The sequence below is a fragment of the Echinops telfairi genome, unplaced genomic scaffold, assembly GCF_000313985.2.
Source record: "Echinops telfairi isolate 266 unplaced genomic scaffold, ASM31398v2 ScPeMD7_7424;HRSCAF=8462, whole genome shotgun sequence".
NCBI classification, from domain to species: Eukaryota; Metazoa; Chordata; class Mammalia; order Afrosoricida; family Tenrecidae; genus Echinops; species Echinops telfairi.
This window is the reverse complement of record NW_022111324.1, coordinates 85,540,939-85,566,933: the sequence shown is the minus strand read 5'-3', so window position 1 is coordinate 85,566,933 and position 25,995 is coordinate 85,540,939. Positions and strand designations below refer to the sequence as shown.

The 25,995-nt window shown below is 39.5% G+C and overlaps 1 protein-coding gene across 1 annotated transcript; it reads right to left on the bottom strand.

Moving 5' to 3' along the window:
* Positions 1-3,925: 3,925 nt before the first annotated feature.
* On the bottom strand, positions 3,926-4,252 carry LOC101663236 (dihydrofolate reductase-like). Its single transcript, XM_045298287.1, has one exon. It carries the CDS (start codon positions 4,250-4,252, stop codon positions 3,926-3,928), a length of 327 nt encoding a protein of 108 aa, XP_045154222.1.
* Positions 4,253-25,995: the final 21,743 nt, after the last annotated feature.

The following is a 25,995-nucleotide window of genomic DNA, read 5'->3' as shown; positions in this document are numbered from 1 at the left end:
AAACAACATCCTGGACCATAAAATACACTTTAAAATTAAAAAAAAAAAGAAATTACATAACGTATGCTTGCTGCCCCTAAATAAATCAAAGTAGAAATCAGTAACAGAATGAATATCCTAAAATAAAAGGGAAGCAAACAAACTCCGAAGAAAAGAGATGGTCATCTAGTCGATTCCAACTCACAGCAACCCTGTAGGACAGAGTAGAGGAGCTCCGTCGTTCTGGAAATCTTTACAGGAGTGGGCAGCTTCGTCTAATGATATCCTTCTCAATACTGTGAAGTCCCAAGAGACATTTAAAATAGTTCCAGCTAAATGAAGATAATGGATCAGCATTGGAAGATGAAGAAAACTCAGCACTTCGAGGGAAGTTGAATGCATTGAAATCGTAGTCTAGGAAAGAAGAAGTATCCCAAATCAACAACCATCATGAAAAACAACAACCAACCTCTCAGCAAAAAGAGCATTTTAAAGCCAAAGTAGGAGTAAGAGAAGAAATAATAAAAATTAGAGCATAAATAAATGAAATTGAAAACACACACACAAAAAATCATAGATAAAATCAGTAATGCCGTTGGTTAACCTCTGGTCAGATTGACCAAGAAATAAATGACATAAATTGCTAATAGTGGAAATGAAATAAGGCTTCATAATGGATCCCATGGGCATTAAAAGAAAAAGAAACGAATATCATGACTAGCCCTGGAGGTGCTGTTGGGTAAGCATTGAACTGCTCACTGCTAGGTCCCTAGTTGAAGCTTAGGAGCTGCTCCTGGGGAGAACGAGGAGGTTTTATGCTCCAGTAAAGGTTTAGCGCCTCCAAAACCTTACATAGGGGGGCTCTGGGTCAGAATCAACTCCTCGGGAATAGGATGAACAATTCTAATTATGTCCAAATTTGAAAATTTAGATGATGTGCACCAACCTCTTGAGAGACACAAGTTACTGAAATTCATAGAATAGAGACCCTAAATACAATGATTTATAAAAGGAAGTGAAGCAATAACTAGGAAGCTTCCAAAACCCAAAGAATCAGGACCAGCTGGTTTCCTTGGTGAGTTCTACCACATATTTAAATGAATACCAGAACGAAAGGAAAAAAGTAGAGAAAGGAAGAACAGTTTCTAACTCACGCTATGAGGCGAGCCTTACCTTAATATAAAGCCAAACAAAGATGGAATATTATTAAAAAGGAAAATTACAGATCAATAACTTATAAGCATAGACACAAAATGCAATAAAATATTGAATTTTATTTTCTTGATTGGAGATTTTGGTTTATTGAATTGACTATTTAATATTTTATTGAGTTCAATAAAATATTGAATTAAATAGCAAATTAAATCTAACAATACATAAGAAGAATTATACACCATGACCTAGTAGTATTTATTTAAGATATACTGGTTCAACATTTACAAGTCAATTAATATAATATTTATCATCACTTCAACAAACTATAGAAGGAAATTCAAATGGTCATATGCATAGATACAGAAAAATAATTTGACAAAATCTAACACCATTTATGATAAAAAAAACTCATCAAACTAGGAATAGAGGAACACTTTTTCAGTTTGATCAATATCTACAACCTAAAACATTGTGAGAAACAAGATATTTTCTTCGAAGGCTTGACAAGGAGATAAAGATGTCCCACTCTCATCACTCCAATTCGACATCATACTGAAAGTCTTAGCTAATGCAATTAGGAAGAAAGAAGGAAATCAAAGATACAGATTGGGAAGGAAGAACCAGAACTGCTTTTACTCACGTATGATATAAATGCCTCTGCAGAAAATCTCAAAGAATCAACAATGCCCACCTCTGCCGCCCCCACCCCCACCGCTGCAAAACAAAGACAACCTGAAGATTAGAGAAAAAAAATCTCTAACAACATATTCGATGACTCTAGTATCCGTAATAATAACAATAATAATAATTTTTGAGAGTATATCCATTTCTGTTTATTGGTTAGTTGGGTGTTCAGTTCCAGAAACTCCAGATAGCAGTACTCTGGTTATATTCAAGGGACCATTGTTTTCGTGTGGTTTGTAACTCCTATTTGTTCAGAATTAATTTCTAGAAGTAGAATTTCTGGGTGCAAAATTAGAACATTCTGAATTTTAATTGTCATTACTAATTTTGTACTTTAAAATGGTTGTAACTTACAATACAGAAAATTCTTTGTATACTTTGTATACTATAATATAATAATCTTTGCCAACATGATAGATAAAAAAGCCCACATGGAAGAAGCACACCAGCCTGGGAGATGACAAGGCGTCAAAGGATCAGATATCATGCATCAAAGACCAAAAAAAAAAAAAAATCATGACATTGTGAATGAGGGGGAGTGCGGAATGGGGACCCAGGGCCCATCTGTGGGAAATTGGACATCCCCTTGCAGAAGGGCTGCGGGGAGGAGATGAGCCAATCGAAGTGCAGTGTAGCAACGATGAGATATACAATTTTCCTCTGGTTCTTAAATGCTTCCTCCCCTCCACTACCATGATCCCAATTCTACCTTAGATATCCGTCTGGACCAGAGGAGGTGCACTGGCACAGATAGGAACTGGAAATACAGTGAACCCAGGACAGAAGAACGCCCCAGGACCAGTGGAGAGAGTGGTGATATTGGGAGGGTGGAGGGAAGGTGAGGGAGAAAGGGGGAACAGAAGACAGAGTCTACATATAGCCTCCTCCCTGGGGGACGGACAGCAGAGAAGTGGGTGAGGGAGACGTCGGACGGGGTAAGATATGACAAAATAATAATAATTTATAAATTATCAAGGGTTCATGGGGAGGGGGAGCAGAGAGGGAGGGGGAAAGATGAGGAGCTGACACCAAGGGCTCAAGTAGAAAGCGGGTGTTGTGAGAATGATGAAGTCAACATATGTACTAATGTGCTGGACACAAATGATGTATGTACAGATTGTGAAGAGTTGTATGAGCCCGCTAATAAAATGATTTAAAAAATATATTCTCAGTGTTTAATTTGTGAAATTTATTTTTAATTCACTAATTTTGGTTTCTAGGAATATTCATTTGTAATTTATTTAATCTTTGAACTTTAAATTTTTGCCACTATGGTTGCTATCAGATTTTTAAAAACAGAGTACTCTCACTTTGCAATATCACTGGAATTTCACTGAAGCTCAGAAACAGAATACTTTTCTATACTTTTAACCATCAAAAAGTTAGTCTTTTACCTGCCTTTCACCATCTTTACTGAATAACCAGAGTTCTCAGCTCATTGATCCCCTGGTCTGAGGGAACAGAATTTTTACCAGAAATCTGATATAGGCTTTAAATTTGATAAAATTTTCATTTGAATTAGAAACTGTAGTGCTGTGCGCAATGGATTTGCACCACTTTGTTGCATCTGTCTACCTCTTACCTCTATGGGCCCTCATTTCAACACACCTTGTCAGGGACCCTCACATATGGCTGTCTGGGCAGTATGTTAGCATGGGCAGGCGTAGACCCAACCCTGGACCATGAGGGAGACGCGTTTATATAGTTAGAGCAAGAAATGTTTCACAAGTGGTATGTGATATAGTCTACTCAGGACTAATAAAGGAAAAGCAAAATTAAAAAATAAAAATCACTTTTCCTGATGTTAAAATACTTCATTCTTTCAAGAGCTACTTGACGTAAGTGAGAAAATGCCTTCATATTAGTGATTCTTTTCATGTACTTCAAATTTGAACTTAATGCCTTTTTCTTCCTGGACATCAGGAAGAACACCTGGGTATTCTGGGAGAAGTTTGTATTTCTCTAAATCAATTTCAGGAAAGAATGTGTCATTTTCAAATTCCTGCATGCTCCATGTCACCAACAGTCTAACATGACTTGGTTGGTCCTGGGCTTTCTTGTAAACAGAAGTGCCTCTTATGAGCCAAACCATATCAGCTTTATTTCCTCATTCTGGTTGCTCAATGAGTTTTAAGGCCCCATCCAGACTTTTGGCAAGAAAATGAGCTCCTTGTGGGGTTTCCATGAGTTCTCTACTGAGAACTAAATTAATTCTATCTTTCAAAGATCTATTCTTCTCAGGAATGGAGAACCAGGTCTTCCTACCCATCATCACCAAATTCTGTTTACCTGCCACTGAAGAGGGAGTGGTCGGGGTCATTCTCTGCAAATACTGGAGTTCAATCCTGAGTATGGGCCAGGGTCGGTTTCCGTTCTTGCTGATGCCCAGATTTTGGGACACAGCGACGATGCTGCAGTTTAGTGGAGGCGCCATGAGAAACACTATGAACATCTCAGAGCTCAGCACGGGGCACCTGAATTCCAGGCGAAGCTTGGCTCGAAATTCAATAATAACTTTTAAAACGCACTGCCATTGAGTCAATCTGACTCATAGGAATCCCCTGAGGATTTCTGAGCCTGTAACTGTTTACTGGAGTAGAAAGCCCAGTCTTTCTCCCACGGAGGTGCAGAGGGTTTTGAACAGCCAACCCTGCAGATCGCAGAGCAAAGTGTAACCACTACTCCACCAGGACTCCTCCATCATACATACATATGTATTTTTTTCTACAACAAAAAGATAAACTAATGAACAATGGGTAGAAGACTTGAACAGATACTTCACCAAAGAGGATATTCAAATGGCAAACTAACATGAAAACAGGCTGAAATTGTCAGACGTTAGAGAAATACAAATCAAAGCTTTAATGGGAACCTGTTGCACCTATTAGAATGATAATGGTTAAAACAAAAACAGAGAACAACCTGTGTTGGCCAAGTTGTAGAGAAACTATAACCATTCGTTATCCATCGCTGGCAGAAATGTGAAATCGGGTAGAGCCACTATGGTAAACAGTTTGGCAGTTCCTCAAAAAGTGGAATATAGAACTATTAGATGGGCCCAGAAATCCTAATCCTGTAAATACACCGGGTAGAAGAGAAGACGGAAACGCAAGCAGAAACCTTTGTACCAGGTGTTTCACAGTAGTGAAAAGGCAGGAGTAAGACAAAACATCCATCAAGAGATGAAGGGCTCAACAAATGTTCCACACACACAATGGACTCCTGCTCGGCTGTTAAGAGAAATCAAGCTCTGGTGCATACACAGCATGGATGGACCTGGAAAGCATGCTGAGGGAAATAAGGCAGTTGCAAAAGGAGGCATATTACATTCTCTTACTTATGTCAGTACGAAATAAGCAAATACATAGAAATCAAAGATTATCAGGGCTTACCAGGGGTAGGAAGGAGGGGGAAACGTTCACGTAGAGCAGGGCCCTCAACCTGTGGGTTGCGACCCCTTTGGGGGTTGAATGACCCTTTCACAGGGGTCGCCTGATTCATTACAAAATTACACTGATGAAGTAGCAACGAAAACAAATTTATGGTTGGGGGTCACCACAACATGAGGAACTGTATTAAAGGGTCGCAGCATTAGGAAGGTTGACAACTACTGGCTTAGAGGGTATTGAATTTATGTTCATGGTGGTGGAATGATTCTGAAAAGGATAGTGAGAATGGTTGCCCTAATTAAAGAATGTCATCAATGTTATTAAATCGTTACGTAGAAATTGTTGAGATGATGTGTTTTTTTTGTTGTTGTTGAGCATATTTTATCACCATAGATTTGCAAACAACAACAATAAATAGAGCACCAAAATAATCCTATAGACCAGAAATGAACACTTAGGATTTGAAATTAAAAACTCAGTCACATCATTAACATCAGTATCAATAAAACCCTGAAATATTTAGATAAAAATCTAACAATATATGTATGAAGAAAACTAAAGCTCTGATGAGAGAAAGCAAAGAAGATCTAAATAAATGAAGAGAGATTCATGCAATGATCATCTTACCAAGATGTAAATTCTTTCCGATTTGATCTATAAAGCCAATTTAATCTAAATCCAAATCTCATGTATGATATTATAAATGTGAGCATATGGCATGCTGCAGTTGCTAAAACCCATAGGACAAAGCAAGAGTGTAAAATATGAACTCTGGTTAATAATAATATAGAGATATTGGTTTGTTCATTTTAACCAGTGTGTTACACAAATGTAATGGGAGACGTGAATAATAGGAAAATCTGTGTGCATGTTTTCTTTCTTTCCTAATTTTGTAAATGACTTCACTTTCTTCATGTATGATATTCTTACAGAGAAAAGACGGAAATCTCAAGGATTTCATCTTGTTTGGGTCCACAATCAATGCTCACGGAGGCAGCAGGCAAGAGATCAAATGATGCACTATATTAGGTAAAGCCGCTGCACTAAAGCTCTTGTGTTAGTCTGGGTATTTTAGAGAAACAAATCCACAGAAACTCATATGTATAAGAGAGAGTTTGATATAAAGGGTAAGTTCATGTCAAGAAAACATCCCAACCCAGTGCTGCCCAAGCCCACAAGTCCAACATTAGCCCATATGTCCCACACCAATCCAAAATATCCTCCTCCATCTCACAAAACACACACTATGATGCTGACTGCAGGAGGAAAGCCGAATCAGTGAACGTGTAAGCATCTCAGCTCTGGCAAGCGTCTCCACACGGCTGCTGCAGCACCCAGGGCTGCATCAGGATAGGTCCATGCAGTTTCTCCTCAGGGATGTCTTGCAGGAAGTGAGCCTTGCCAGCTGAAGCAGGGGGCTAAGGCAGCTGCACCCTGGTCCGACCGTCACAAAGCAAGAGACCTGAGAACTTGAAAGGCGAGGCTCACTGAACCATTTAGCTCTCCTCCCTTCAATTAACCCCACATGTGTTCATCGGCCAGGTTGGCACAATAAATCTTAACTAGCTGAGCCATTTAAAGTGTTATCAAGCAGGGGCAAGACATGGTATTTTAATTGTTTCAAATGCTTGTGAAGGTTAGACATTGAATAAGGAAGACAGAATTGGTGCATTAGCATTATGGTGCTGCAGAAAAACATTGAAAGTACCATGAACTGCCAAAAGAACAAGCAAATCTTTCTTGGAAGAAGTAGATCCAGAATGCTCCTTAGAAGCAAGGATGGTGAGACTTTGCCTCGAATACTGAGTCAAGAGAGGCCAGTCCCTGAAGAAGGATATCATGCTGGGTAAAATAGAAGACTCATGAAAAAGAGGAAGGCCTTGGACAAGATGGATTGACACAGAGCCCTCACAATGGGCTCAAACATGACACCAATGGTGAGGATGGTGCATGGCTGGATGGGGGTTCGTCTGAATTGACCCCGTGACACCTGACAACAACAAACAGCAACAGCAACAACTTAGCCACAAGGAGATTCCTATTGATAGATTTAGGCTAGTAGATTCACATGGTGAAAATTAGAGTCAAGTGAGCCTTCTGTTCATACTTCGTCCTTCCTAAATATACTCAAATCAAGTTTAGCTGAATCATAGCTCCATTATAATGAGTACTTTTTGCATAGTGCTCAAGGGGACATGCCGATGTGCTTCTTTTCTAATATAGAATCCTGTTGGATATCCATATGCAAGCACACACACACACGTAAAACCTTTTCCTAATCTCCAGCAAAACTTCAAGTCAGCAAAGTGGCCAGGCAGCCATTGCTGTTCTCCGTCTTCTCTCCTTTTGGGTCTTTTCGGATGAACAGCCTAATGTCAGTTGACAAGTTCCCTATGTTGTCCCAACTCATCAGTACCCCACACTTCTGCTCTTCCTGACCCTTGTCCCACAATCAAACCCCCAAATGCCCCATTTTCCTCAGCAGAGCTCTAGTCTGATCAAGTCTGCTGGGCTCAAATTTTGTCCTCTTTGAGGTAGTTGCCTTTTAATGAGGACTTATAAGGATTTCTTCTACCAGGAGACTTCCAATGGTGGAAAATTAAATACCATTAGCAAGGAGTTGACCCCAGCTCTGCCTCCAGTGTTTAAAATACTAGCAGGGTCCCATATGGTAAACAGGTTTCAAATTAAGACTAAGAACTAAAGTCTAGCAATCTACTTCTGAAGATCAGTCCATTGAAGCTACGTGGATCACTCCAGAACATTGTCTAACTTTCTTTGGACAGATCATTGTATTGGAGGAGGATCGGTATATGAAACCAGGACTGAGGAACCTACAAGGAGAGCAAGTTGGTCAAGGGTTCATGGTGCATACAGTGTGGGGGTGATGGGGCAAAGGTGAGCTGCTATCAAGGAGTTTAAGAAAGAAGAGAACATATGGAACTGATTGTGGGAGCAATTGTACAATACTTCTTGATGTTACTGAACTATGGAATGATCTGATATCTGTATTAGCTCCCACCCAATAAAGTGGTTTAAAAAAAGTATTGGAGGAGGGCATCATGTTTGGTGACGTAGAGGGCCAGGGAGGGAATAGAAGCCCCTGGGTATGAAAGTTGGCACAATTGCCACACTTTAATGGTGATCATGAAAGTAATGTAGAATGATGATTGGGGTGATAGCTCATTCTTGTTTCAGTTTGCATTTCTAAATAGAAATCTCTTTCATATATTCAGAGTCATTCTCTGAGAATTCTCAATTGTTTTTCTGACATGTAATTGCCCGTAGTTTCTGTTACAGTATGACAAGTGTAGTTTTGGTAAGGAAATTCAGCACGATTTGTCTAGCCTAGTCAAAGATGATCAGGAGCCAAGGATAATGTTGAAATCACTGAGTTCTGTACAGAAAATATTCAAGAGCAATTTTTATCTGAAAAATAGTCAAAGGGTTGATGCAATAAATTAAATAAATAGCACACTCATCCACTGGATATTGTAATGTGGGTATGAAAATTAGCACGTCTTGGAACTTAGTTTTACTGATAGACCTAAAACTTGATTTTCATTGGGAAGAAACATTGACATAATTGGCAACTATACACATATATAATTAATATTTTTTATTTATAAAGTTGAAACCAGTAAAGGCTAATGTAATAAAGGCCTTTTGTTACAGGTGCTACAAAAAGAAGCTAAGAAATAATAACAAAATTACCCCAAAAGAGTATTTTTTATTTATATATTAAGAAGTTATCATATAAATAGCAAATTTATAAAATTTAACATTTTTAAAACTTGTGTTAGTCTGGGTTGACCAGAGAAACAAATTCATAGACATGTGTGCATAAGAAAGAGCTTTGTATCAAAGAGTAATTCTAAATTAAGAAAACATCCCAGCCCAGTCCAGATCAAGTCCATATGTTTTATATTAGCCCATAAGTCTGATATTTGCCCATATGTTTGATACTAGTCCATAACTTCTTCTACAGACTCACACAGTGCACACAATGATGTCAAATGCAAGATGATCACAGGCCAGTGGGTGGAAAGTCTTGTAGATCCAATGGCAGTGGAAGCATCTCAGTGCTGGCAGGAGTCTCTACGTGACTCCTCCATCCCTAGGGCTCTAGCGTAGCTCCATGTGTCTTGTCATCAGGAAGACGAAACAGAGAGAATGTCCTACCCCCAGGGAGGAATACAGGGGCACCCAGAATCCTCAGGAAGGCCATGTCCACACGTGGGCCTCATTTGCTATGGCCTGATTGACAGGCTAGACTCCATCCCTTCCCAAGTTGACAGGAGATTATGTAACTGCCACAACCTTCCAAGAGTTTTATACAGTTGACCCTATATGAACATGCTCAAGTGTGCCCTGTAAGAATCATCAGGGACTACAGTGACAGACTGAAAGATCAAGATAAAAACAAAACATTTCTCCCAATGAAGTTTAATTAATTTTTTTTACAAAGATAAGTCACTCCCATGCCTTATCTTCTATATAAGTTGGCTCCATTTTACAATTAATAGAAAATACCAAATTGAAACAGAGAACTGAATTCGGTGGACAGAAATGAACAGATTTGTATGTGGTTTATTTAAAAGGCTGACTTTCAGTGATGATTTTGCAGAAATAAGGAAAACATTAAGTTTGGAAGAGAAAGATAATTTCTGTAGGGTGATTTATAAAAAGTTTCATATGCACAGTAGTATATTGTCACTCCAGGATCCCAGTCATGGAAATCTGGAATTCACATCTTTATATCTGTGCTCGGCAAAATCATAGAACTATTCCTCTACGAGACACAACAAGAGAGCCTTTGAACTCTATGAAGGCCTTGAGAACAGAAATGAGCAGGTAAGAAGAGAAGTTTCCATCTATTTTTTTAAACCATTTTATTGGGAGTTAATACAGATATCATATCACTCCATCGTTCAATCACATTAAGCAGTATTGTACAATTGGTACCACAATCAATCTCAAAACATTCTTTTCCTTCCTTCTTGCCATCAGCTTCCTGTTACTGCCTACCCCTACCCCACCCACCCCCACTCCACCCCTGAGAAATCCTTATTCTACTTGCTGTCCCTATAGGTTCATCAATCCTGACTTGGTTGAGTATACTGTAAAACAGAAAAACATGTAACAAAAATCCAAGAGGGCCATCCCCAATGGCAAAAATCACCCAATATGAACAAACAAACAAATGAACAAACAAAAGTAAACACAGAAAATGGTGAAAACCAGATCGGACCTAACATGCATCGAGGGGGGATCAACGGGCAAGGTTTTTAACAGCTCAAGCCAGGTTTATAATTTTGATTGAGAAGTTTCCATCTTGACCCTGATCTGCAGAAGTTAGCTGCTGTTATACAATGAAGTGGGAAAGAGTATGTTTGGCAAGCACTTGACCCACTGCCTCATGCTTACATAGTTTTGATGATAAATGATAAATGGAAATACAGTAACTTGGGCCAAGGAGGCATAAAGACCAATGGTTCAACCTCCTCAGGAATGGAGGACGAAGTCTTGCCACCAAATTAGCCAGTAACTCATCAGAGTGGCTACGTAAAGGTGAGGGGATTCTAGAATAGAAACCGAATGAGTGTCAACTGTGATTCCATGACCAGTTATAGCAGTAAGGGCTGTAATTTGCTCATTAATATTCGTCTTCTAAAATTCCTTTAAAATTTAGAGGCCAGATGAAAATTATTATTTTAGAACTTACATTTAGATCACTGATCCACTTTAAGTTAATTTTCAGATAGAGTGTGGGATAGGACCTAGCTTATTATTTATATATTTTTATGTAGAAATTCAGCCATCTTGTCACCATCTATCAATGATACGATCATTTCTCCATGAAATGGACTTGACCCACTTAAAGAAGATCAATTGGAATTGATGCACCATTTTTTCCCATATATTCAATTATATTCCATTAATCCATGTTTATTCTTAGTATATTTTTAAATACTGTGCTAAGTTTTGAAACCAGAAGTGTGAATCCTTCTACTTTAATCTCTCTCTTTTTTTAAAAGATTGTTTTATAGATTTAGAGCCACTTCTAATTCCAAAAAGAGCCCTGGTGGTGTAGTTGTTATGAGTTACACTGCTCATTGCAAGACTGACAGTTCAAACCACCAAGCTGTCTGCAAAGAAAGAAAGGATGTTCTACTCTGGTGAGGAGTCACCATCTCAGAAACCCACAGGGCCAGTTCTACCCCGTCTTGTAGGATCTCTACGTGTCGGCATTGACTCCATGGCAGTGAGTTTGACTCTTTGGTTTAATTCCAAATGAGTTTGAGGATTAGCTTTAATTTTCCTACAGAGAAGACATGAAGTTGGCATTTCGATTGGTATTGTGCTGAAACCATAGACCTTTGGGTAGTTCTGCCATTTCAACAACATTAGGTCTTCTAATCCATGAGCATTAGATATGTTTCTATCTATTTAGGTCTTTGATTTTTCCACCCAGCAATATTTGTTGCTAGCAGTGTACAAGTCTTTCACATCCTTGATTAATTTTATTCCTCAGGAGCCCCCATGGCACTATGGGTGAGGCTTTGGCTTGCTAGATGCGATGTTGGTAGTTCAAACTCACCAGCTGTTCTGAGCCCGAAAGATGATGTTATCTGTGTCTGCAAAGGTTTATAGTCCTGGAAAGCATTTATTGGGTTGCTCTGAACTCAAATCAACTCAATGGAAGTGAGGAACGTTATTTCATTATTTTAGATGCTGCTATAAATTTCAATGCTATCTTTATTTCCTTTTCAGATTTTTTCATTACTAGTGCATAGAAACATAGATGATTTTTGTATGTGTAGATCACATGCCCTGTAACTTTGATGAATTCATTTATTAGCGCTAACATCTTCCTTGTATAATTATCATAATTTTCTACCTATGTAGGAATTATGTCATGTGAAAATAGAGATCAATTTTATCTCTCGCCTTCCGATTTAAAATGACTTTGTGTCTTTTTCTGATCTAGCTAATCTGGCTGGGATATCGAGTGTAAAGTTGATTGCTACGGGAAGCTGATACCCTTGTGCTGTTGTTGATGGCAGAGAGAACGTTTTCAGTGTTTTAATAAATCCCTTTACCAGGTTGGGGAACCCCCCTCCTCTTCCTAGTGCTCAGTGTTTTTTCTGTCCTGAGAGGGTGGTAAATTTTAGCTAGTATTTTTTTTCTCTCCATCAGTTGAGATGATTATCTTTGTTTTTTGTTCCACAATTCTATTGGTGTTGTTTATTACATTGATTGATGTTTTTATGTGGATTGATCTTGCTTTTTTTTTTTTTATAAAAACACCAGGTTGTATTGTATAATATTTTAAATGTATTCTTTGATTTAGTTTTCTGATGTTTTGTGGAGGATAATTGTATCTCATATAGTCACATATGGTCTCATATAGTCACAAGGAATATTGATTTTTTTTTTTTTTTTTGCTTCCATTGCCTTTACTTGACTTTGGTGTCAAGTAATGTTGGCTTCACAGAATGACTTGGACATGTTTCTTCTCCTTCTGTTTTTGGGAGAAAGTTTAAGAAGTATTGGTGTAATTTCTATCTTAAATGTCTGGGAGAATTCACCAGTGAAACCTCTGGTCTGTATTACTCGGACAATCTTTTTGTTTATTAGAGGTCTGTTGAAAATTTCAATTTCTTCTTAGTCAGTGTAAGTAATTGGTCTCTTTCTAGAACTTTGCCTACTCCAGGTAATCTAACTGTTGGCAAACAATTGTTCATAGTGATATATATATATATAACATTTCTGAGGTATGTAGTAATATTCCCACTTTCATTTCTTATTTTAGTTATTTGCATATTTTCACTTTTATTTTTCTTTCTGAGTCTAGCTAAAGGTTAGTTAATTTTACTGATATTTTTCAATAACAATAATCAAATTTCTAAAAACTCTCCTGTGACACACCACAGGCAGGAACTGTTGCAGAAACTGGGGCAGGGGGAGTTTAGGTCGGGAGGCGTGCTGTCAGGGGCTACAGACACTCTCCCAAAGCCAGTGCACACTGGCTCTTGACCTCCCGCCAAACCACGCAGAAACATTTCACAGATGTGTGTGCGCTACCAGCTCCTGCCAGCAGCCTCAGAAAAGATAGGTGGAGGCTCAGAGAAGGCTCTTGGACTTCTTAATGACGTGAACGTCATTACATTTGCCACAGGTTGAGCACAAATCAGCTCTTGTACTCTCTTGAACCTAGAGAGTGCTGGGGAGAGACATGCAGGTCAACTTGGAAACATTTTCACAGAAGAGAAAGGACTGAGAATGTCCCCCCAGCCCGACTGAGACTCCAGGCTTGCTGGGTACACGGGTGAATTTAGGGAAATTTAGCAAGCCGTGGGCTGATTGGAAAACGCCCAGACCAAGAAGGACCCTCAGGCCAGAACAAGCAGTTCACTGATCTTTATAAGGTCAGACTTGGTTTAATTGACACTGCCGATGTCACTACCGCGTGGTTCTCAACGCACCGCACGCGCTCCTGTCATACGGTCACACACCATGGCGCGCTTCACAATGCCGGCAATGTCAGTAATTTCATGTAAAGCTGTCTTTGATATTTATATGTCTCTCTATAGGGGACGGCATAAAAATAATCTGTCTAAAAGGTCTCAAGAAGAAAAAAGTATAACAAGTTCTGTTTCTGTCAGAATGGACTTGATAGCAGTGGTTGATGGGGAATACAGATGGAAGCGAAAATTAATAAGTTAAATATAAATCTGAGAGTTACGACGGAGGTCCTGACTAGAGAGAAGTCTGTTGTAGTGACTAGGAGCGCATGTTGGGTGTTCAGAAACAAGGCTGCAGTGAACTTGAGCAGTACAAGGGGCAAACACTGCTAGAAACACCTCGGATTCATTACACGTTTGGTTATGAATTTGTTTTTGATCGTTGCATGCTTAGAAACCCTTTACTGTTGCCAATTTGTCGACATCCCCACATTCGGTATGCAAGCCCGTCGGCGGTCTCCAACCACAGTGTAAGAAGCTCTGTGCCGTCAGTAGCGTCTCCTTCCTTTTTTTCGGTTTAATTTGCACTTCCTTTTCTAGTTTCACAAGATAATTGATTTGAGATATTTTATCTTATTTGATGCAGACATTGACAAAAGTTCCTCTGAGCACCGTATTTGATGAATTCTGTAAGTTTTAGGGTGCTGTGCTTTAGTTGTTATGTATTTCTAAATATGTTTTAATTTCTCTATGATTTCTTCCCTGGCCCATGGCTGTTTCATAGTAGTATGGTCTAACTCTTTCACATCTTTGTCAAGTTCCCCATTTTTCCTTAAGTTGTTAGGTTCTTTTTTCTTCATGCTGTGGTCTCAGAAGATGGTATATGTAATTTTAATCTTAAACATAATTAATATTTGTTGTGTGCCCTCATATATGTTATATGCTGAAGAATATCCATAGGGAACTAAAGAAAGTTTTTTGGGGGGGCGGTACAGTGGGAAAGGGGAGGTAAAGGTGAGCTGATGTCAAAGAGTTTAAGAAGGAAGAGAGTATTTTGAAATTGTGGTAGCATTGTATAATACGACTTGTTGTGATTGAACTATGGAATGATATTATAACTATTAGCTCCCAATAAAGTGGTTTTAGAGGGGGGAAAAAATTAAAAAAAATCTCTTCATATGTCCCTTATCAAAATAATACAGATATTAAACATTCTGATGAATTACTAAACACAAATAAAAATTAATTTTATTGCAAAAAACAAACAACAAAAATGTGTATTCTGTTATTGTTGAGTGAAATGATCTATATCTCTTAAATCTATTATATAATGTTCGCAGTATTTTTTTTAATTGAGCTTCTGTTTCATTGTTATTCATTATTCAAAGTGTGTATCAAAATGTATAATAATTATTATATAAAACTGTCTATCCCCTCAATTTTGTTTGCTTCATATATTTTGGGACTCTGTTGTGTGGTGAATAAACATGCCTATAATTGTTATATATTCTTGATGATTTGATCCTGTTATCAACATATAATATCTTTGTCTCTTATAAGAGTTTTTTACTAAAAGTCTATTTTGTCTGCTATTAATATTGCCATCCTAACTCCTTTTAGGAATATACTTTCCCACTCTTAAATATTTTTAAGATAATTTTGGGGGGCTCCTTCAGCTCTTATAACAATTCATGCATCAGTTGTATCAAGCATATTTGTACATATGTTGCCATCATCATTTTCTAAACATTTACTTTCTTTATGAGCCTTTGGTATCAGCTCCTCTTTTCCCTTTCTCCCCGCTCCCACCTTCGTGATCCATTGATAAACTATAAATTATTATTATTATTTTCATATCTTACACTGACCACTGTCTCCTTTCAACCACATTTTTGTTGTTCCTCCCCTTGGGGGTGGGGGGTATGCGTTGATCATTGCGATAGATTCCCCCTTCCTCCCCTCTTCTTTCCACCTTCCCCCTACCCTCCTAGTATCACTACTCCTAATTCTGTTCCTGAGAGGTTTATCTGACCTGGATTCCATGTGCCATAAGCTCTGTACCAATGTACGTGCTCCAGTCTAGCCAAAACTGAAAGGCAGGCCTGGGATCGTGATAGTGGGGTGGGTGAGAAAGCCTCAAAGAACCAGCGGGATATTATATGTTTCATTGGTGTTATATTATGCCCTGGTTGACTCATCCCTTTCTTGTGACCCTTCTGTGAGGGGATATTCTATTGTCCACAGATAGGTTTGGGGTCTCTGCTCTGTCCCCCCGCATTTTTTGTTTTGTTTGTTTTGTTTTGGGTCTTCTTAATGCCTGTTACATGATCCTGTTGAACCTCTTGACCACACAGGCTGGTGTGCTTCTTCCATGTGGGCTTGTTGCTTCTCTGCTAAATAGCCACTTGTGTAACTCCAAGCCTTTAAGATCCCAGATGCTATATCTTTTGATAGTTGGGCACCATCAGCTTTTATCAACACATCAACAGGAGCAAAGCAAAACCACAAAACCCCCAAGGAGCCCCCAAAATAGACTTCAGGCTAGGAGGGGCAGTTCCCAGAACCCCCAGGACCAGCGGGGAAATAGTCATAAAGGTCAGTGGACAGACCTGGAATTATGTATACTTTGGTTTGTTCGTTTTATCTTTTTATTTGATCTTTTGTGTTCTTTTTGTTTTGTCTATGTTACTGTTATTTTGCCTATCTATATATGAAGCGAGCCCAAGGAGAAACCAACAGGATTGATGGTTCCAGAGGGACATGGGGTGGGGGGGACGTTGGGGAAGCAAATCAATAATTACAGTTTATGTATTTGTCTTTTACATCACATAAGAAACAAAGAGTGGAGTTACAAGCCAAAAATACAACAGTGAGCTGCTTTTATATTTGCCCATACATTTACCTTTACTAGAGGTTTTTATTTTTATGACTTTGGAAATTAAGAATCTCTTAATTTCCACATGAAGGAATCTCATTAGCATTTCTTGTAAGACAACTCTGCTATTGTTTTAGGTGCTTCCAAGTCGGTCCTGACTCATAGCAGCCCTATGTACAACAAAATAAACCACCACTTGGTTCTTTGCCATTCAAACAATGGTTAGATTTGAGCCCAATGTTACAGCCACTGTGTCAATCCATCTCGTCTTTCTCTTTGTCATTACCCTTCTACATCACCAAGCATCAAGTCCTTTTCCAGGGACTTGTCTCTTCAGAGAATATGTCCAAAGTATGTAAGTTGAAGACTCACCATTCTCACGTTGAAGGAACATTCTGGCTGTACTTCTGCCAAGACAGATGTGTTTCTTCTTTTGGCCATCCCTGGAACTTTCAACATTTTTCACCAGCATCATAATTCAAATGCACTGATTCTTCATCCATTTTCCCTATTCAATGCCCCTCCTTCACACACATACAAGGCTATTCAAAATACCATGCTATGGGGCAGGTGCACCTTATTTCTCAAAGTAGCATCCTTGCTCTTCAACATTTAAGAGGTCTTGTGCAGCAAATTTACCTAATGCAAAGCATTGTTTGATCTCTTGACTGTTGCTTTTATGTGTATTGACTGTGGATCCAAGCAAGATGAAATGCTTGACCACTTCAATCTTTTCTCTATTTATCGTGATCCGACCTCTTGGTCCAGTTGTAAGGATTTTGGCTTTCTTTACATTGAGTTGCAATCCATATTGAAGACTGCAATCCTTTTATTGCATCAAGTGCTGCATGTCCTCCTCACTTCCAGCAAGCAAGGTTGTGTCACCTGCATGTCAAAGGTTGTGAATAAGCCTCCCTCCAATTCTGGTGTCACAATCTTCTTCATATAGTCCAGTTTCTCAGATTATTTGCACAGCATACAACTTTAAAATATATAGTGAGCAGGTGCACACCTTTCTGGAGTTTAACTCATGACGTTGTTCTTGCTTTAGTCAAACGACTGCCTCTTGGTTTATGGACAGGTTCCTCATGAACATGGTGCAGTGTTCTGGAATTACCCCTTCTTCTCAATACTATCCACAGGGCAAGCCAAGTGGTAGAAAACTCCTTCAGACTTTACTTACCTGGGAGTATTTTAGTTTCTCCTTCATTTTAAAAGGAGTTTAGCAACGAGGATTCTTGTTGCCAGGTTGTGTTTTGTTTTTCTCTCAGCACTTTAAAATAAGTGATTCCACTCTATCATTTTGGATGAGAAATCAACTCTTAATCTGATTGAAAAGTTCTTTGTGTGGCAGATCATTTCCCTCTTGTTTTCTGGATTCTGACTTTGGCTTTCAACAGTTTGATTGCAATGTGTCACAGTATTGATAGCTTTGGCTTAATCTCACTTAAAATGTTTTTGAATTCTTGAATTCATGTAAAGATTTATGTTTTTCAAATTTGAGGAATTTTTGACAATTTTTTTTCTTGAAATATGATTCTTGGGCCTTTTCCTTTCTGCTAACCTCTTGGACTCCAATAATATGTGTAAAGACCTGCTTGAAAGCATGCAGCATTCCCGAAGTCTGTTTATTTTTCTTCATTCTTTTCTCTTTGCTACTCAGACTGGATAACTTTGATTGTCTATCTTTAAGTTCCCTGGCTTTTTCCCTGTCTGTGGAAAATCTGATGGTAAGCCCCTTCTAAGAAATACTTTATTTTAGTTACTATACTTTACATCTTTGATATTTCTGCTTGGCTCCTTTCCTATACGTTCTATATATTGATATTCTCTTGTTCATACATTGTTTTCTGATTTTCTTTGGCTTATGCCCCGTGTTGTCTCATTTCTTTGATCGTGTTTAACACATATTTTTGTCTCTGTGTTAAGTCCATTTTCTGGAATGTGTTAGGGATTGTTCCTGTCACTTTATTTGTTCTCTGATCAACATAATACACCTTCAATTACCAAGAGAAAAGAATCATAAAGATTATAACTGAAATAAATGAATTGGAAAAACAGAAAGAATAAACCAGGCAAGGCAAAAAATGAACAAGGCTCTTTGAAATGATTAACAAAATTGACAAACCGCTGGCAAATGTAAAGCAAAGGAACAGAGCGAAGATGCAAATATCAAGTTTAAGAAATGAAAGGGGTGATATCTCAACAAATTCTATGAAAAAATTTAAAAAGCCAAATTACTATAAAAGACTGTACTCCAAATTTGAAAAGCTAGATGAAATGGACAAATTTCTAGAAATGCACTATCTACCCAAATTAATGCAGCCTGAGGTAGAAAATCTTAACAAACCAATAACAAAAGGGAAATAAATCAGGCCACTAAAAGAATTCCAACCAAAATAACCCAGGTCAACAACAACAACAACAAAATCCCAGGTCCAATGGCTGCACTCAGAATTCTACCAAGTATTCAGAGAGAAGTTGGCACCAAGTTTATACTAACTATTCCAGAATATAGAAAAAAAATGTACAGCAAACTCCCATACTCATTCTACGAAGCACGCATACCCTGATATCAAAACCAGGCACAGACACTACTAAGATAAAAAACTAAAGAGCAATACACCCCATGAACATAGATGCAAGATTCTCAACAAAATCCTGGTCTGTGTCTAACCCTCATTGTTTTCTTAAACAAGATTCAATTACTTTAGGTCTTTGATCTATCTTAGGTTAAAAGTTATAAGATGTGTAATGGAATGTAATTTAGTCCCAAAAGCTTCCCCATAAACTAATATTCCCCCTATCTCAATAATATTCTAATTTTTATACCAGTGGCCAGTTTAATGATACTATTATTAGAATCATTAACTGAAATTATTCCATGGCCCCATGGAAGTCATTTATTGTATCCCTAAAAAAACTGATAATGCTGCCACTAAAGTGGAATTTTATGTATATAGTGGATATATATCCTTAGATCATCTATATATTTAAGGCATATATATGTATGTATGTGTATGTATGTTTGTATATATGTGTATATATGCCTTATATGTATGTATACATGTATATATATGCCTTAAATATATGGATGAATTTTTAGCTCACACTCAACTGTAACTTCTCACGATGCAGCCCCACTCAATATTTACCTTCAAGAAAGGATCACTGGAGATATGGGTGTGATAGCAAAGTGTGGTGAAGAAATGAAGGGGTGTCTGGCTATCAGAAAGATAGCATCTGGCATCTTAAAAGTTTGTCCAAGAACATTAAATGGGCACGAGATAGTCTCTTCAACAAATGATGCTGGACAAATAGGGTTTACGTCTGTAGACACATGGAGCCAGACCCATATGACACGCCATGTACAAAATGAACTCAAGGTGGTCAAAGACCTAAATGAAAAGCCTAGAGCTATAAAGGTTCTGAATGACAAAATAGGAATAAACTTTTATTTTAGAAATTCGATCCTGCAAATTAAATGAGAAAATTAAATACAGTTCCATATGGAAAAAACAAAACAGTTATGTGTGTCATCTTGATATTAACTGAGAATTTAAAATGTTAAAATGGACGCTCAACTTGAATCCTTTAAATTCGGTGTGCAGAGGACATTTAAGCTATAGCTTCATTTTTCAGAGCATTTTATTCTAACGCCTATCATACTTCCTCAAATATAAGAAGCTCATATACTCTTCGGCTGATAAGCAGCAATCAGTTTCCTCCAATTTACTCAAAATGAATTTAACTATGTGCAGAAGTATTAAGTGAAGATCAGTGGTTGGGCCGGTGGGTTTTTTTTTTTAATTCATCTTTTCTTGCTCTTAGTACACAGTAACCAAAAAGACCACTGTGGTTCCATTAATTGTTCCAAGTTAGACCCAAAAGGAGAAAACATAATTATTTACTCTTGGAAGCTCCCAACCTCCACTTGCAGGTGGGGAGAATGGTGTCAGGGAAGATAGTCCTATGCAAGTTGAATGAACCAGTGAATGCCCGAGTTGTAATTAAAATGCTATCTCCCAACTAATAGGCCTGCACTCAGCAGTTGATTATGAAATATTCATTTAAATAGGTAGCTAAATGACTTTTATATTAGGGGCAAAAAACTTGGTCAGAATTGTGTTTTTGGGTTTACCTTTTTAACCTCAATTCATCTCCGATTCCTCTCTCTCACTTTATCTGGTCAATTGTGCCTATCTCATCTGCAGGCCATACTTGGTTTGGGGATCAAGTGAGATAAACTTTGGTGGAGCTTCCTTCAATAGTTGAAGTACTTTGTAAGTGATAGGGGTTTTGATTTGTCGAACACTCTTTGTGTACCACTCATTTGGGAAGCATCATTGTATTATCGAAACACAGCTCGAAGTCAGGGACAACCATTACTCTCCCTATATAGGAAGGCAAAACTGTGATGACATAATTTACCAATGGACTCTTGGATTTGACCCCCAAACTGAGCATTCAATCACTAAGAGAAGCAACTCTCTGTCCTACAAAGAAGAGCCTGGGATGATGTCACCTAAGCGTTGGCCTGCTAACTGCAAGGTCCGTGCCTCAAACCACTCTGCTCATGGAAGAAAGATGAGGCTGTCTGCTGCCGTGAGATACTTAGTCTCAGAAACCCTGAATGGGGTCACTATGGGGCCGAATGGGCTAGACAGTGGGCTTGTTTGTTTGGTCCTATAGGGACATGATGGCGAAAGTCAGTAACTAATATGCAGATAGCTGGACAGTGTTAGATGACATATTTATTTCAGCTCCCCTCTCTTTTAAGAATGAATTAGTGAGAAATTATTACATATAAAGTAAGGGTTTAATCACAATGATCTACCTATAACTCCCTCCCAGGAGGATGGACAACAGAAAAGTGGGTGAAGGAAGACATTGGTCAGTGTAAGACATGAAAAAATAATAATAATTTATAAATTATCAAGGACTCATAGGTAGGGAGGGTGGGAGAGTGAAGGGGGGAAATGAGGAGCTGATACCAAGGGCTCAAGTAGAAAGAAAATGTTTTGAAAATAATGATGGCAACATATGTACAGATGTGTTTGACACAGTGGATGGATGTGTGGATTGTGATAAGAGCTGTACGAGCCCCCAATAAAATGATTTAAACAAAACATCAAGGGTTCAATTGGGTGTGTGTCTAGTAGAGGTTTTCTAATATATTTTTCTTGTTTGTTAATGTACTATTTAGAAAGATTGATTTGAATTTCAGTGAATTCAGCTTTCTTACTATCTGTTTATAATAAATGTGAATTGAAAATTAAAATACTTCAATCAAAGTGAGGTGTCAGGTAAGTCTATACAGAAAAAGCACACCAACAGTATAATCAAAGAATTAACCATGCAATTCAACATCTGAGGAGGAAACTGTATCAAAGATTAAATTCTGAGCACCTGGTTTTCAGTGAAAGCCCAAATCTCATTTACAGATTCCCCATATGGACTACATTTCTAATGAATTCCCTAGGTCCATTGACCAAGGACATGAATAGGTTTGACCCCAGACAGAGTGCATCAGAATGTAGATCACTGAAGATATAGTTAGGGTAAATTTTAGTATCTGTTTTTTTCCGTTTAAATACTTACAATGTATTCTACTTTTTAGTCCATTCTGCTGTATTTTGGATTGAGGTTCTTCTGTGCTTTATGCTATTGTGGTTGCTGTCTTTTTCCTTTTTGTTATTTGAATGATTTTCTTCATGAAACTCAGGATAGGTAAATCTATAGGATAGAAACGAGATTAATAGTTTCTTAAGGTTATGACTATTAATTTAGTTGCTGTCTCTATAGGTTTACCTATGCTGAGTTTCATGTAAAGAAAACCATTCAAGTAAAACGACAACAAAAGCAACTACACAGAAGGAAATAAAAAGAACTTCAATCCAAGAAATAGCAGAATATACTAAACACTAGATGAGCAGTTTCTTAGGGTTATGACACAGAGGCCTGGTGGTGTAGTAGTTAAGCATGGTCGGCAGTTCAAAACCACAAGCAGCTCCACAGGAGACAGACTGGGCTTTCTACTCACATAAACAGTTACAGTCTTGGAAACCCACAGGGGTCATTATGAGTCAGCATTGCCTCAACAGTGGTGAGTCTTTAGGGTTCCCACAGGACCCCTGGTGGTGTACTGGTTGCATGTTGGGCTGCCAGCTGCAAGGAAACCAGTACCAGACTCTGAATGGGAGCAAGATGAGGCTTTCTAGTCCCTAAAGGGTTACTGTCTCAGAAACCCACAGGCGCGATTCCACCTATAGAATTGCTATGAGATGTAATGAACTCGATAGCAGTGATTGAAGGGAACTCTTGAACATACTTCAATATTAAATTGTTTGATATGTGAATTATATGTCAATAAAACTTTTATAAAAGAAAATTCATTCAGATAAGGCTCCACCAACACACAGACCTGATTTTAGAATACAATCTTTTTAGCCTTTGTCTGGAGGAGACGTAGAACTGGCCGTTTTTCTGTTTTTCATTTTGCAACATGTGTTCTTTGAAGATAAATATGCACATAGTCTCTTACAGAGAAATACTTTGATTTTCTCGAGCGTTTGGGAATGTGTGGTGGGATCTTCAACTCTAAAAACTCCTGTCATTTTTAGTTTAACCTGTGACTAAATTGGCATCACCTAACTGGTCACTTCCTTCCTAGAGGTACTACTAAGGCACAAAGAGACTTAGTGGTTAAAATATTTTATTATTTGCATTCACCTCGTCATACAAAAGAGGAAGAGGTAACTTCTATTAGTGGATCAAAATGACAAGTAAGCCAGAAGATGGCGTTGAAGATTAGCAGTCACATTTCAGAACAAGGTAGACCTGTACAGTGTAGAAAGTTTCCTACTCCGATGTAGCAGGGTCAGATGCGCAGGGTTTGAGGGTGTGGATGAAGGGGGGAAATGTTGAAACTGACTAAACTTGGAGCAGAGCACGTGTGGCTGAAAGTGCAAAAAGCTCGAATGTACCAGTTTTTACCTTAGCCATCTGTGGTATGTTTATGTACATGTGTAGGGTAGGGGATTCACTTTTCACGTGAAGCCCAGCATGGAGGTGATAATCTTTGCTTGTTCACTGATGTGCAGCCCCCCAACCGCCCCCCCCCACAAATGCCTAGAACATTTCCTGACTAGGAGTGGGTGCTCAAAAAGTTTTTTTTTTTTTAAGAAATGAATCCTTAAAAGGAAATGACAGGAAGAAAAACAGGTTGTGGCTAGAATATTCTTTGAATAAAACAATGTTATTTACTGCATAGTGTCTGATCATGGAAAACTTACTGGGGTAAAATAAAAATATGGCATCCTGTTGATTTCTGAGAAGGACTATGAGTTTTAGGAAAAGCTTGCCGTTCTGCCTCACTGCCTGTTTTGTTCTACCATAATGACGTTCTTTGGGAAGAGAAATTGACCCAATATATGAGCACGACCTAAAAAGAAAAACGGGGAAATAAGTGAAATCAAAAGTTCTGCAAAAATTGCAGGTTGACCTGGAATGGTGGTTGTCTAAAATCATATAGAAACCCATGATCTGACAGTGTACCTGAAAATGCTCCATCAATATGCTCAGAGCATCCGAAGACCTCCTTTCACGGTCCTCAAATGAGTATCATAGAGTGAAAGTTCTGTTTGGGGGGGTGACGGGGTGTTGATTTTTATATTGAGATCATCTGAGAACATTACATAAATAAAATCCTACATCTACTTAAATATGGTTCCTGCTTTAGGCACACATATTCTAAAAACAAATTGCTTTTTCCCAAGTTGAGGTTAAATCTGTGTCCTGGTAAAGTGAATTGAAGTTCTCAGAGGTCTTACTGTTTAAGCACTTAAGACATTTCGTGACTCCTCCCAACTCTTTCATGTTACCGTAATTGAAACTTTTAGAGGGGCTTCATATTATCTGAGTCACCTCAAGTCGTCAATTTAATAGCAGCAAACTACTATCAGGATTTCTAAGCATGTATTGTTATTAGGTTATCACCATCCATTCGGTGAAGATCATGGTGACCCTATGTACATCACATGGGAACATTGCTCTGTCCTGCATCATCCTCACGATGGTTATGTGTAAGCCCATTGTTGCAGCCACTGCCTCGGTCCATTGTGTGGAGGGTCTTCCTCATTTTCACGGACCCTCTACTGTGCATTATGTCCTTTTTTCAAGGACCTGTCTCTCCTGATAGCTTATCCAAAGTATGTGAGAGATGTCCGTCCTCACTTCCAGGGAGCATTGGTATCTGAACCAGTTTATATGCTCAGGGGACTTGGGCCATTTCCTTTTTAACTTTTTTAAGAGTGCAATATTTTCTAAACATCTCAGAGGTGTTGGTGAAGTCGCTTAGGGGTCCCCTCTCCACCACCTCCCCCCCCCCCAGCTCCCCTCCCCCCCTTCCCCCCACGTCTTTTGAATAAGCAAGTTCTCAACTTTGGTAAGTGCTCTGAAAACCGGGCTTCCAGACCGACACTCTAGCTCCAGGAATTGAGATTTCCGTTTCTACAGGCACCCCACTTCCCGCCCTCTTCACGTTGCACTGGTCCAAGGAGCTGTGTGATTAGTTGCTTAAGGGCAGATCGTGGGCCGGGTGTAGTCGTCGCCTCGCGCCCAGTCCTTCGCGGGGAATAGACTTTGTTGCGGGCGCTCGCCCAAACCCAAGGCCCCGGGGGTCCCCGAAGTTGCCGGTGTGCCCCAACACTCCTACCCTGCTGGTCGGCAGCTTTGGCCTCCGACGTTAGCCCAGCCCCTCGCAGCACCCCCACCCCCCTGGGCGGGGCAGCCCGCCCCGGCCCGCCCCCAGAAAGTCTTTCAAGCTCTATAAAGTTCCTCTTTCCCACCTCGACCTCGCAGTTTCACCACTTGAATTTGGGACCAGACACCACTTTCAGCTCCGAACCCGGAGCGAGGTAAGGCCCAGGGGCCCGGCAGGATGAAAGGCGGGCTGAGCGCGGGAACGGGAGCGGAGACGCTCCCGGAGCTCCATTCCTTGGGGACAGCGGGACATCGGAGGGTCCCGAGCCCGGGAAGACCCCGGCCCGATTCCTGCCTGGTCTAGGGCGGGTCCCGGGAGAGGCTAGACTCCTGGACCCACGTGGGGGTTGCCCATCCTGGGCATCCTGCCTGGGGCGGCGCGAGAGATGCTGTTAACGGGACTTCTGGGCCCCAAAGTGGCTCCAGCGAAGGCGGCCGGCCGGTCCCTGCAGACACCTCTGGGGTGGGAGCTCTGGCCCTGAGTGCCTTTCTCCGCGGCATCCCCGCCGGGAGCCAACCCGCCGCTGGCGCTAGGTCCCCGGGAGTGCCCAAGGGTCGCTGCGCCGCCGGCGACCGCGAGCCGCCCGGGAGTCCGCTCCGGAGCGTTAGCATCACCTTCTGGGCTCCCTCCAGCCGGAACGGTCCCAGCGGAGTCTGCCTTTCCCTGGACGGCGCCCCCCAC